At 36.9% G+C, this 14315-nt stretch overlaps 1 protein-coding gene across 2 annotated transcripts in view; it reads left to right on the top strand.

The window, feature by feature from the left end:
* LOC114145204 (protein sidekick-1-like) overlaps window positions 1-14315 on the top strand; it is a 493057-nt gene that overhangs the window by 448987 nt on the left and 29755 nt on the right. For both annotated transcript variants that reach the window (XM_028018670.1, XM_028018669.1), the window contains one exon: window positions 7158-7359. In XM_028018670.1, the coding sequence (XP_027874471.1) occupies window positions 7158-7359 (202 nt within the window). The remainder of the gene's footprint in view (window positions 1-7157; window positions 7360-14315) is intronic.

Below are 14315 nucleotides of genomic sequence, written 5' to 3'. Positions count from 1 at the left end.
AAATAACCTGTGAAGATACTTTCAGTAATCAGTGTGACTAAAGATAAGCACATGGATGAGTTTGTCTAGATCTTGGTGGGACATTGGTCCTTTAATCCTGGAAATGTTCTTCAGGTGATAGAAGACCGACTTTGTGGCTCTGAAGGTTCAGGTCAGAGTTCATCACTCCTCCCAGATTTCAGGTCTGATCTCTAGTTTCTAGCTGTAATAACTGAAGCTGTTTACTGACTGTAGATTGTTCATCCTTTGTTTCAAAGATAATTCCTTTGTTTTGTTTCTATTCAGCTGGAGAAAGTTATGGCACATCCACACACCAATTTTTTCCAGACCATTTACTCAGTTTTTGAATGGGTCCATAATGAATTGGTGACAGTATAATGTAGAGCTGTGAATCATTTCCATACCTTTCATAACTTATCTTGCCAGTGCATAAAAGACTGTACAATAATTCAAGTTTTTGAAGTGTCTAAAGTGTAACATAGGCTGCATGGTGACAGACTAGCATTGTTTCCCTGGAGCAAGAAGGTCCTAGGTTTAAATCCTGGCCAAGGGTCTTTCTGCATGGAGTTTGAATGTTGTCCCCAGTGTACCTGGACATATGCAGGTAGTCAGACCTCCTCCCACAATCTAAAATTGTAAGTTAGATTAATTGACTTGTTTAAATTGTTTAAAGCTATCAGTGGGTGCATGGTTTCCTATCCTGCATGTCTTTTTGTTGCTTCATGATGAAGTGACAGATAGACAGACACAAGGCACAATTAGAACATCTACAGAAAATGAAATTTAATATGATCAATGGCAGTGATTGTATATTGAGTCATGACGAAAAGATCCAATTTACAAAAATAAGCGTGTGATGGATGGATGTTTTCTGCAGCCTTACACAGAATTATGTATTTAACATCACAGCTTATATAATGTTGTTGCGCAACACCCCCCCCCTCCTTTCTGTCTCTACTCTCTCACTCTCGTACTTCCTCTTCTGAGAGGGGAGATGTGCTACCAGCTCTCCGTCTAACGGGTCCGTTGAGTTTCCTAAATCTGCTGGGATTTACCCTGTCCAGAACTGAAGTAAACTCTGTTTAAGCTGGTTTCGAGAAACGATTCGCCTGGTTATCTGACGGCCTACATCCAGGTGTCCCACCCTTCTTCCCCCTGTGAATTAGCCAGACTGAGCAGCCTACAGCCAACTAGTTTCACAGAGCACACCTGTTAACGGTCGCTCGTTCTCTATTTTACAACGTGCATTTGTTATTGAACCAGGTAGGTTTTAGTGACTCGGTCGAGTCCCAAGGATGAGGTTTTAAATATGGGCTACCAGCAACCTAAAAACATTTTCCACCTCTTCCTCTCCAGAATCAAACATCACAGCTATTTTACAACCATCAAAGAACTTTAAGGTGACTCATTAACTGAATGTCCACAACATCTTTTAGATTTTCTTTATGCTAAATATTTTATTAGTAAGGCATTTTTGCAAGGGTCAGTACAGCTTAATTCAGTAGCAGAAATAATCAAATAAGTAAAATCAATCATCTAGTCTATCTTTCCCTACTGCTGATACTGAGAACTAAAAAAAGGGAACCTTTGAGAGAGACGGACGGAGTTTGGCGTTTCGAACCCCAGACCTGGCTTGATGATGAAGAAGGTGTGGCAGCAGGAGGAAGATGTTGATCGGCGAAGGCCAGGATCTCCGCAGGTCTGATGAGCTTCCTCTCCGCATGGATGCTGAGGTCACACAGGACTTGGTGCTGGCAGGAAAAAAGGCACCAGTTCTTCTTCCTTGTCTTTGTCTTCATCTTTGTCTTTGGGGTCAGAACCCAGCCGATGAGAGAAGTGCGATTCGAAGCCACAGATTGTGGGCCAGACGGGTTGGTCTCCATGTGCAGGACAGTCTCCGGCTCCGTGGCCCCGGCTCTTCTTCAGCTGCAGAGTTCTTTGTCCATCTCGATCTTGGCTCGAAGCTGCCCGGAGGATCCAACGAACGGTTCCTCTTTTGCACTCACCTTATATAGGGTTCATCCACCCCCCTGGTGCGCCTGCTGTCTGCTTAGACAGATGATCTCATATCCATCACTGTCTTACAGACATTTCCTGATGTCTGTGCCAATGTCTCAGGGTTGCTCAACCTCCTGTGTCCCTTGCCTGCACAACCTTTCACCTACTCTCTACCTCCAACATATCAGTGATGTTTAATTGCAGTTACACCTTTTTACACCATTTCAAATTTAATGTCAAAATCACATTTATATCACATTTATTTTCTTTAGCTTCTCTGATTTAGTATTCATTTATAATTTTATAACCATTACTTATTAGTTACTCTTATTATGATCTTAATGTGAGTTATTACAGATGTTTTTCTGAAAAGAAACCAAGAATAATACATGATTCTAATTATTTACTACTAAAGTTACAGTTACTTGTTTTTCTTGTAGTTCCCACAAATATAAGTGTATTATTACAAGTAAACCAATATTCATATAAGTATTTTACTTTGAATCTTATCCAATTACTAATAATGTTTAGATTTAATTTTTTAAAACTTTCATGCTTTAAAATAGTCTCAGCTATTTTTATAAATCTGCAGGCTGGAAACTTCCTCTTTTTCCAGGAAACCTGCTTTTCCTGTTTAATGACTCTCTCTGACTGACTATGATTTCTTATGATTAGATAGAAAAAAGTAGAATTAAAGCAAAGTTTGCATGAGACAAAAACAACACACACAACTAGATTTATTTTATTGACACTTAAGTCTACTGTTGGGCCTAGATGTCACTTGAGTGATTCATTTTAAAGATAACTTTATTTATTATTACTGTTAAACTAAAATCTCCAGCATGGGGAAGTGGGATGAGCTCGGATTTTCTTGACAATAATATATTCACAGAAATGGAGGTCAGAGAAAGAACAGCGAGTGAAATATGCAGACACGACACTCATAGGTTTTTAGCTCCTCAGCAACTAGCAGTTTGTAGATGAACATACATGTGCCATTATTACAGGCCACTAAAAGTTATCACAAATGAAAATATGACCTTTTAACAGTAGAGGAGAATTTAAGAAGTACAGAACAAGACAAAAGGACACTTATAGATTTATAGAACTGTGAATATTAAGCCCTCTAGATACCAGGTCTCCTGTAGAGTTACATTGAGAGTTAGAAATGTAAAAAAATAACCTGGGGAGTCTGAACAACTCCAAATTAATTTCTCTCTCGCTTAAGAGGGGATTATGTGTCTCTCTTGCCAACAGCCTAGCTGCTTCCATTACTTTCTTTATTATTAAAAATTAAAGTGAAAAAAAACAGACATGGAACCACATCAATGCACTATCTCTTATTTTGTAAACCACAGTAATTATTTCTGATCAACACTTCTGTCATTATTTTGCAATTATGGCAATTATGATTTTAGGGCAGAAAACATGCTGTTATTCCCAGTAACATTTCATCTAATCTTGGCACTCGGTGGTCTCTTGGCAAAGTGTAAACAAAAACAGTAAGATGATTTCTGAAAAACACAGACTAAGAAAGAGTTTGACAGCCTGTTCCTGTGGTGAGATATATGATTTTTATCTCTGACTGTTATTCTGCTGCTGTTGAGTTTCTAAAAACCTGAGACTGAAAATATTTTCACTTTGCCAAAAAATGACAGCTGACATCCTGAAAGCCAGAAGGAATATTTCTGTAACTTAAAAGTAAAAGTAAGTGTAGTAAATAAAGCAGTTTGTTTTGATTCAGAAGTTATAAAACAGAACATAAACAGCCCAAACCCACACTTTTAAAATGTCTGGATTGTCTTTTTTATATCTGAATCTAGAAATAATAAGATCTTTATTATTAATTATTATCCAAGCTGGTTCAAATTCCAGAATGTTCTAAAAACTCCAGAAAAACTGTAAAAGAACTCTCTACCATGTTCTATCTGCTTCAGTATATGTTATTTGTTTTATCAGAAAGTTAATACATCTTTTCATTTTCTATAGTTTATAGAATATTACTCTTCTCTCTTTAAATATTTTTTTTAACAATCAAACCATTTTGGCTTTTCTAGGAACTTGTTTTTTTTCAATAACTTTCAGCAAAGAGACTTTGACGCAATCCATTTCTGATCTCCTGCCAGTTCAGCAGCACAATCTGTCAATCTAGGTCTAACAAAAACCAACAAAACCATCCAAGTACAACAATTTAAAGAACTTTTGTAGATTTTGGAAATCATGATAATATTTTCAAAGGTATTGTTATATGTAGTTCATTTTAATTGGATAAGACACAGTAACATTCAATGTATCATTATCAGGATTTCCTGATAATAGGATATAGTCGTTCTCTGTTCCACTTCAGTCACAGAATGGCTCCTTCCTGCACTGAGAAAGACAGAAAAGTCAAATAGAGATTTATGTAGGATGATCACAAGGAAACCAAATAAATCTCATGAAAAAAAAAACTTGAGTGTGTGTGTGAATATGACACCACATACATTTGGCAGGGAGCTGTAATTCTTCCTGCAGAGTTTAATTAGCGCAGTGTTTGTCTTTTCAGGCTGATCACCAACAAGGCAACAGACAGAATAAAATGTTTTGCATCATCTCTGCCTCTGTTTTCTTCGCTTGTCCTCCCATTTTCACAGCAGCAGAAGTACTCGTGATGACAGAGCCCCACTTGTTCTCACAATTATGAGTTTATTATCAGAACAAAATCTTAATTGTGAATCAGAACAAAAGGACAACCGGCATTCAGAAGAAGATGTTATCAGAAAGGCGGTAGACAATAAGTCCAATTTTGATGGGACTGGAGAACGGTGCTGTGTGGGGGAAAGAAGGAGACAAACACATTTGAGCCAAATTACTTCTGATAAGGCTGAGTGTAGGATGCTGAGTACTGTGTAGCTGTCAACGTGTGCTCAACTGTGGTCGAGTTTTTTCCACAAAATAAATGTAGATTAATTAAACTTCAGAGACAATCAATAATGCTTTTATTTCTAGACTAAATCGATAGGTCGATGCCCCCCGAAATGAGACAGTTGAGCCTGCAGGTGTGTTTCTACTCCTGTGTTGAGTTTGTGTTGAAGTCTACTCATCACTTAGCACAGCTGTACAGAGATAGCAACTCCAAGAGCCATCCTTCATCTTGTAATTGAATACCAAGGACAAAAAAAACCCACACACACACGTTTGCGTGGCTATTTTAGTGGGGACTTTCCATTGAATTCCGAATTGTATTCATTTCTACAGCCTAAACCTTAACCTTATCCTAACCCTTACCTTACCCTACCCTAACACTAACCCTACCTTAGTGTTAGGGTAGGGCACCTAATACCTAATACCTAACAGTAACCTAACAGTAACCAAACCTCAATTCACACCCTAGTCCTAAATCTACCCCCTGACCCAAAAACAGTGTTTCCCCTTGTGGGGACTCCACCAGGAGCAGTGAGTCCCCACAACGTAGTATTCCTTCATGTGTCAAGGAACATGGTCCCCACAAGGTATTACAAACATACGCATACACACCCCCACACGCATACACACACTGGCAGCATCTGAGAAATGTTTTTTGTTGATGCTGAACTAATTAAATGTGGTGGTTCACATAAACCTTTATCCACTGTAGCACACTCTGATAGACATATAAAGCTCCTTGTGAAAGTATTCACACCCCATGAACTTTTTCACTGTACAAACACAAACTTCACTATGTGTTCTTAGGACTTTATGTGATTGTTTATATAAATTAGAGCTTAGATGTTAATTGGGAGGAAAAGATTTATTGTTTTTTTAAATTTCTTACAAATAAAATTCCCAGGTCAGTCCTATGTAAAGCCTTGTTTTTTGCAGTTACACCTGCCAGACATGTGGAAAATGGCCATTAGCTGAAATTGTTGTTCACTGGCTTCTATGTTTAATAGCTCGAGCTCAGTCAGAAGGATGGAAGGCATCTTTTAGGTTATCTAGATTTAGACCTGGACTGTATGTCACAGTCTCTTTCTTTTCCTAGAATGTTTTTGGATTTACCAGGATGTCATTTTAACTCTATGTTCCTATCAAATGCAGAAGCAAACTCATCTTTAGAGCATGATGCTGCCACCACTACATTTTACTAGTAAACAAAAAATCCAAATAAGATAATCTTTTAAATAGTTAATTTGACAAGATGTGAACAATATCAAAGTCGGTTGCAAATGTTTGTAGAGGACTGCAACCCACATGTGTAGTCCAGTTTTTCTATTCAAAGAATACTTTTCATCACACTACGGGGATAAACTTCCTTTATCATTTTACCTTCCTCCTGCAAGAAAAACAATCAAGTAAAAGATTAGAAGAGTTTACAGGCACATGTAAACACTTTAGCAAAAATTTTAAAAAAGATTTCTAAATATAATGCAAAACTGAGGACTCTGAAGCACTGAGCAACAGTCCAGCCTGTAAAATGCTTCTGATGATGCTACGTTCATGGTTACTCATGATTGCATAAGTTATGCCATAATCATAAAGGTCCATATGTTGTAGATATTCTAATATTCTTTGTTTCTAAGAAACCCAAGTTTGGATTTTCATTCACTGTGAGTTATTATTATCAAACTTTCCAGAAATAGCATCTGAAATATATTACTTTGTAATAAATCTAGTTTGTATATATAAATTTTACTAAGTTCTTGAAATAAATTAATTTTTTAATTATTGAGATGAAGCTTCATAAAAGTTCTGAAAGCCAGTTTTATATAGAAGATTCTATAGGTACTGTTTATTGTAGCCATTTTATGTTAATTGTTATTATTTTAATGTAATGGGAAATGTGGAGGTTTTTCCCTAATTAAAAGGTTTTATGGCAGTTCATTTTTAAAAACTGTAAATTTGCTCCATGTTTATATTCTCAGGTCAGTAACCACAAACTAGGTGGTAAAAGCTGATACAAATTAACACTTTGACTGACGTTGAGTGGTATGCACAAGGGTTAACTTCCTCAAATAAAAATAATTACGAAGAAAATTCCAGATTAAAAACCTGTCCTGACAATTTGCTATGGCTAAAATATCTACATTTTCCTAAAATATTTCAAAACTGCATTAAAGAGAACATATTTATGACTATATCTCATCTTTACTACTTCTCCCTGCCCCACATTTCTCTGCCTCCCTTCCTCACCTCACTTGCAGAGCGCCCCCAACCACCCAGGAAGCTTTCTGTTCCTCAGGATGAGGTGGAGGCTCGCCGACTCCATGTCTACTGGGTAACTGGTGGCTCGGGCTCCTCTCCTCTGAGGTACTTCACTTTGCAGCTGAAGGAGTTGCCAAACGGGCCCTGGAAGACCCACACAGCTGACGTCCCACACAATGTGACTTCCTGGACAGTCAACAGGTATGCAAAAACACAGAGACACACTTGTTAGATGAAGCAGCAAAAGTGAAAATTTCAGCATGATTGACTACAAAAGTCAGTTGTCACTCTTTGTCTTTCACTAGGGAGTGTGAATCAGATCATTAGATGCTAATGGCTTCAAATTGACATTAATTCACTAATATTTTTTTTAGAAACAAAATCTAAATTCACTGTGTAATCTTGTCTGGGGTGGGCCTGTTTCAGTGCTAACCCGATAGTAACACTGAATAAGTAATTCTTTTTTTTTTTCTTTACTCATATTTTAAATTAAACACTTTTTTACCAAAAAACAAAATTAGATTCTGCAAGGAAAGTTACTGTTGTACTGAACATTGCAATGTATCTAAATGTAATTACCCAGTAAATTATTCAAATTACAGATACTGTAGCTCTGGACTTTGACTGGGCCATTCTAAAATAAGTATATGCTTTCATCTAAACCAGTGATTCCCAAACATCGGGGTCAGGATCTGACTTCGGGCCATTTATCAACAGGTGTGGGCCTTAAGATCTTCTTCAGAAACAGAAACTGAATTGCGGAAATTATAAACAGTGAGGCATATTTATGCTGTAAATGGAACAGAAACAAGCAATACACTGGCTGATAGACTGGCTGTTAATGCTGTTTGTTTTATCATTGTCACCCTGTAACGTTGTTGTCCAGTCATTAGTCTGTTCTGCTATTTTATTGTCGCTCAGGAGCCACTCCATTCTAGCCCTGCTTGCAAGCGTAGGGTTCGTGTCTCGCTGGAGGCAAATCTCTGCTCCAAGATTTTCCTCCAGGACAGCTATGGATTTAGTTCCATTCAGTCTCCAATCTGAGCAGCTTTAGTGTCCTCATGGCACCACATGGCGCCACACGGCACCACACAGCACCACATATGGCTCAATGGTAGAGCAGGCCCACCATGTGCAGAGACTGCAGATGTCTCTGGTTCTATTCCCGGCCTGTACCTTCCCCTTCTCTCTCTGCTCTTCTTCCTGTCCAGGTGCTTATCATAATGCCATAGTGCCACAAAAACCTTTAAGAAAACCAGCATCCCCACAGCATGACACTGCTACCAATGTGTTTCACCAGTTGGGATGGTGTGTTCAGGGTGTTCAGGTCTGAAGAGTATATTTTCCACCATGTATACATTTTGTTCCTATCTGACCAGATGATGTTGGATCTGTCAACATGATTCAGACTTTTTGTCAGAACTTGTCCATGCAGCCCATGTGGGTGGTCCTCTTCTCAGATTGAATATTGTTGTATAACTCTGTTCTCCACAACCCTGCCCCTAACCTGTCTGCTGTGCTGCAATTTGTTTCCTTTGGCTCTCTAACAAATATCTAAAGCCGTCACAGAACACCTGTATAAATCCAGACAGATAAGAGACTTGTAAAGTCTAGTCTAGTCAGAAGTCTAGACTAGACTAAAATTTAGGAGACTAAATTCTAATGCACTCCAATCTGTTTGAATTGTAGTGAAAAACTTTTTAGACCCATTTTGTTTTCATGTAATGTATGTGAGTACATTTGCAATATGGAGTTGGGAGCAAATGAGAACAGACTAGAACATTAAATTTAAAATGTTTTTCACGGTAGGGAGACATCTTTAATCAAGTTAAGTGCAGGACCTGTAATTAATTAATAGCATTTAATCAAAAACCAGCAATATTCTATACCCAAAAACTCTTTTTACTTCAAAATCACTAAACAAATAGGGCTGTGAGCTTAACAATAGAGATATTTGTTTTTAATGTGTTTTTCAGGTTCTTCAACCATCAGATTGGTGCATAGTAATCCTGATCATTCATGGAGCTTCTTTGAATTTTTTTTTTTTTGAGAAATAAGGATTATTGATACTTTTGATGTGTTGGGAACATCTGTGCTAACTGCTGTTTGTTTGTTGGCGATGTGTTGCATTGAGATAAATATTTCATTTGAGGTAGAGTATTTTAGTCTTGAATAACCTTGCTGACATTTCAGCTCCTTTTTCCACAACTTGAACACAGCAGTAGTATTTTCTAGCGTTCCATCAGATAATTTTTTGAAGCAAAATGAAACCCAGAGAAGCAGCTTTGTCTTCATTTGCTGTTGTTTTTGGATGTTGCTTGTGCAGCAAATTTCCTGGCATACCAGAAAGACACAAATACAAAGGTTCTTTAGCATGTGAACAACGATTAATTGCATTAAAATGTTCAATGCGTTAAAATCTATGTAACTAATTTATTGAAATTAAGGTGTTAAAATACTGGTCCTACTGTAGTTTTTTGCATGATCATGTATTAATTTAAATAGCCTAAGCAACATTGGTGTAAACTTGGCAGTAAAGAAATATTTGTTTATTTGCAGAAATGTATAAAAATATATCCTGCAAAGAATGAGGCAACAGTTGTGGTAAAATGATCATGACTACTCCATAACCAGGGCGGAACTCAGTCACCTATTACCTGAGCACTGAAGGAACTGCTCTAACTTCCTTATATCCATTTTCCATCTGTCTCTGTCCACTCATGAGCTTTCAAGCTTGACTGTGTCTTCTGTCCATTCTTTCTTAAGAACAGCTTTTGCCTTTTCATGTGTCACCCCTCTTGTTGTCCCTTTCTCCTTCCCTTTCTCCCTCCATCCATCAACAGCCCCGGCTTTCAGAAACTATCAGCCAGGCATTTTTTCCTTCAAGCATCACCCCTGCTCTGCCAGTTGAAGGGGGCTTCAGCACAATTGTCTCTTCCATTTCCCATCCCTGTCTTCCTGCTCTCTATGATAGTGTCATTAAGGCAGCGGCCAACATCGGTCAGACTCTAACTTTGCAGACAAAGCCTAAGAAGCTGGTCTATGATGACTTTTTACCAGTGTTGGGAGTGTGCTTCGTGACTGTTTAAGCGTTCTTCTTCTCGAGTGATCACAGAGCTGTTTGAGATGCTGGAGTGAGCTCTCTCTGTTTCAACCTGCCTCAGGGACAGTCTGTCTGCCATCACTGTGGAACCGCTGTTGTTGTTTTGATGCCATTTCTGAGATCTTGTTGCAACAAAGAATGGAGGAATTAACTCTCATCTCTACGTGCTCACTCATGCTTACTTTTCATGAGTATTAATTGTTGTTTCCACAAAACTCTAGAAGCAAAACATCATGCCCCCCAGGCTTATCTGCACAGGCACACTTTTCACACATACATCTTTAAACATTGTCCTTAACATCCTCCCAGCGCTGTTGGCGCCCCACCTAGTTTAGGCTTAGTGTCTTTGATGTTCTATTCCTTTATTGTACACAAATCTGCAGGGTGTTTTCTGGTCCCTCATTGAGCCAAGCTGTTAATTATATAGGAAGACACTTCTCCACTGTTGCTTCCTGCTGAATTCCTGGCTGGTCTTCTGTAATCCCCTGGGTGATCTGTAAACCCCCAGGGAACATGCAGGAAGATGTTTGAGCTGACTAACTTTGAATTACTTGTTTTACTTGTGTTCATAATGTGTGGGAGGACTTGAAATGTGACAAGTGGTTTTATACTTTTATGGAAGGTTCTAATTCATTTTATTCAGTGGGTTCAATAACATTTCTGATATCCAAATGTAAATATCCAGAATATAGTTTTTCAAGCTCTTGGTCTCATATGTTGCATAAACTAATACAAATAAACGCACAGGTATTTTCAGCTAAGCAGCTGCAATTTGTGCCCAAATCTTCTATTTTACTTTGCAAATTAATATCATAGCAAAATTATGTTTTCACGTCAAATTCACTATAAACTGTAGAGCTGCTAAGTTTCAACCCAAGACTGCTTAAATAGAGCGGCCAGCGGCATACCATTTTCCAGAATGTGACATTAATTAAAAATGGTTTAAAAAGCTGCAACAATTAAGCTATTCAGTTGTGTCTGTTGTGAACTGTCATTCATTTTTCATGAACAGAGATTTTTCACTCCATGACATTTCCTATTTTACTGAAATTATATCAAGATCATGTAATGCTGACACTCAAAAGAACTTTTATTAGCAATTAACACATGGAATAACTTAGCTTTTCTAACCATGACAGCTTTCTCCCTGTATTTAATTGTATGTAATTGTAAGACAACAGGGCAACTCATGAATAACGTCTAACGTTCTGCTGAGACTGCTACATATTCTACATATATGCAGGTCGAAAAATCAAAGCAATAAAATAAAGCAACTTTCTGTGGTCACAATAGCTTTCCTCTTGGATTGAGGTGGATCGCTCCTTCAAACTGGTACAAAACCGCAGCTTCACAAACATCTCTGTCCTCTTAAAGTCTCTCTCAACAAAATTTACTTGGATGTTAGAAGGTAATGTGTTTTTACATAAACAGTAGAATGTTAAAGTAAACCAAATCATAGAATTTCAATATTTTATTATTTGCTACTGCTTTATGTCACTCTGATAACAACGGCCTCTAGAGTTAGGCATTTTTAAATTGGCTGATATATATTGTTATTCTGGGCTCATAATATCCTTCACCTTGAACAGAGGAGAAATGCAGATGTTGTTTGAATATTGCAATAAAAACACTTTGACACTGGAGACGGTGAGGAAAGGTGAAGGCTAATTGTTATTCAAGCACTAGTGTGGTTTTCTAAGGCCACTGAAAGAGCAAAACATGTCTGAAAAAAGGTGAGAAGGTTATTCCAGAAAAATATTTATCCTAAGCTGTTCAAGGTACACAGTAGTGTTTTAAATGTTTTTTTGGTTTTGGTAAGCACTTGAATTCCTCTTTATGACTTGAAGAAATGCCTTCGAGGGATAGACAAATAATTTCCAGCAGAAAAATAAGACTGGCAATAAATTATGGAAGAGTACGTATTCTTTATGCATAAATGATATCTTACAGATTTTATTTGATCTCTTGTTTTTAGTAGGGCTTAGTTAGGAGCTCTGAGTATCTCATGTCGGGAAATTTTCCTACAAATGCTAAGACACAGCAAACTTTAATCACATACAACACCCTCCACATTTACTGGCATTCATCATAGAGATAAATAAATTCCCTTGTTATTTATTTTCACTACCATTGAATTGTAGTCCACACATTAAGTACAGACAAGAGCCCAGACTGAGGAATAATAATAATTATTATATTTTTTTAAGAAGGCGCAGGGACAGATTCTGTAAAATAAATGCAGCTGAAATCTGTTTGAGGGGTATTTTGCTTTTTAATCAGAATATTGAGGAATATTTTATCCATTACGTCTGGTTTCCCTAGGGGGTAGAAATAATGTAAAACAGAGGCTAAGTTTTCTTCACTGCTCTTCAAAATGTATTATTATAAATCAGGAAATGGCTACAAGAAATTTGATTAAATCCTAAACTTGCACACATCTACCGTCAGGGCAATAAGTTCAACCAGGCATTTCCAACTCCAGTCTTCAAGTTCCACTGACCCACAGTTTCTACATGCATTCCTTCTCCAATACAACTGAACCAAAAGGCAGAATTAAGTTTGTTTCATGTCAGGAGGTTTTACAGAAGCTAGCAATTCATTTGATTCGAGTGTGCTGGAGCAGTGATGCAACACAGAGACACTCGAGGACTGGAGTTGGAGACCCCTGAGTCATACAAACCAAAATAACTAGAACAGTGACACACAGGACTGTCCAAGACCCAGAAAGGTGTGTAATGATACGTTCAGCTTACAATAAACAAGACAAGATTTGGATTTAACAAATTACTTTAGAGGAAAATACAGAAGTCTGTTTTATATTTTTCTCAAATGGAATAAATGGGGATCTAATATATGAAAATGGTCATTACAATAACAACTCCAAAGAAATGCTTGGATGCTGAAGTTGGTATATTTCAGGTACTATAGTTTCATACTAATTTTATTTATATTATATTTATATTTTATTTATTTATATTATAAAATATTGGTTTTATTTATAATGCTGAAATTCACTAGTAGTGGTGGAGGCTTATAAAAAAAAGATGGAGAGCAGTTAAGAAAATATGTGTTAAATTCGAGTAATGTTGTCATAGGAATAAACAATGGCACTAAGCTTTCCTGATACCATCCAGCCCTATGTTAATTTTCATGACTCACTAATTGTGTTTTAAATAATCTAAAATCTGTGTCTATTTTTATTTATTTATTTCTTCCACAAGATATGATCAAATATAGATCAGAGTCCTTTAAAACAATGAAATGACCCTTTAATTTGGTGTATATAAGTACAGTCCATGCCAATCAGACACAAACTTCAGTGGTATTAGGCTGCTTCTGCACAGTCATAAATAATTAGCATGTTGTCAATCAACACTCCTCTGTATTAAAAATATGGTTATATTGGTTACTGTTGTGATGACTACATAACTTGCAATAAATCCTTTTTTTTTCTTAGCCATGTTTCAAACTCTTCCTTTAGCATTTTCTCAGTAATCTGTTTCAATTGAGATTATTTACTCATTCAGTTACACTTACAACAGTTACTCCAATAAAAGTTCACTTTGTTTTTAGTTTTTACATCCCTTTACTGGACCTCATCACTCTTTGCTCCTTCAGTATTATGAAGCCAGAAACCAGAGACTGCTCAAAGTTTAATAAACCAGTTAATCATTTTTGGAAACACAATTTAACTGAGTTTAGTTTTAGGTTCTCTGAGCATCAGGGAGCTTTAATAAACGTTTTATAAACAATTGTTTTCTGTTCATGTAAACCCTTTAAAAATACATTTTTGAATGTTTATTTTTTGTTTTGTTTTATCTCATGAACCCACAACATGTCATTTTGCCAGAATGCTGATTTATGCACCAATTTCACTGCTAATGTTTGACAAATGAAATGGTTCAAAATGGGAAATGACATTGAGATAAATGTTGTGAATTATGCATGACGATGATTGTGCAACAAGTTTCTGTCTTTCAATATGAACATTTGAAAATGTGGATTTAAATAAGATCATATTCAGATGTAGAAATCCCTTAACAGTATTTTTCCA

Source organism: Xiphophorus couchianus, chromosome 5, assembly GCF_001444195.1.
Source record: "Xiphophorus couchianus chromosome 5, X_couchianus-1.0, whole genome shotgun sequence".
NCBI lineage: Eukaryota > Metazoa > Chordata > Actinopteri > Cyprinodontiformes > Poeciliidae > Xiphophorus > Xiphophorus couchianus.
Note: the sequence above shows the minus strand (reverse complement) of the source record. Positions and strands in the feature narration are given on the sequence as shown.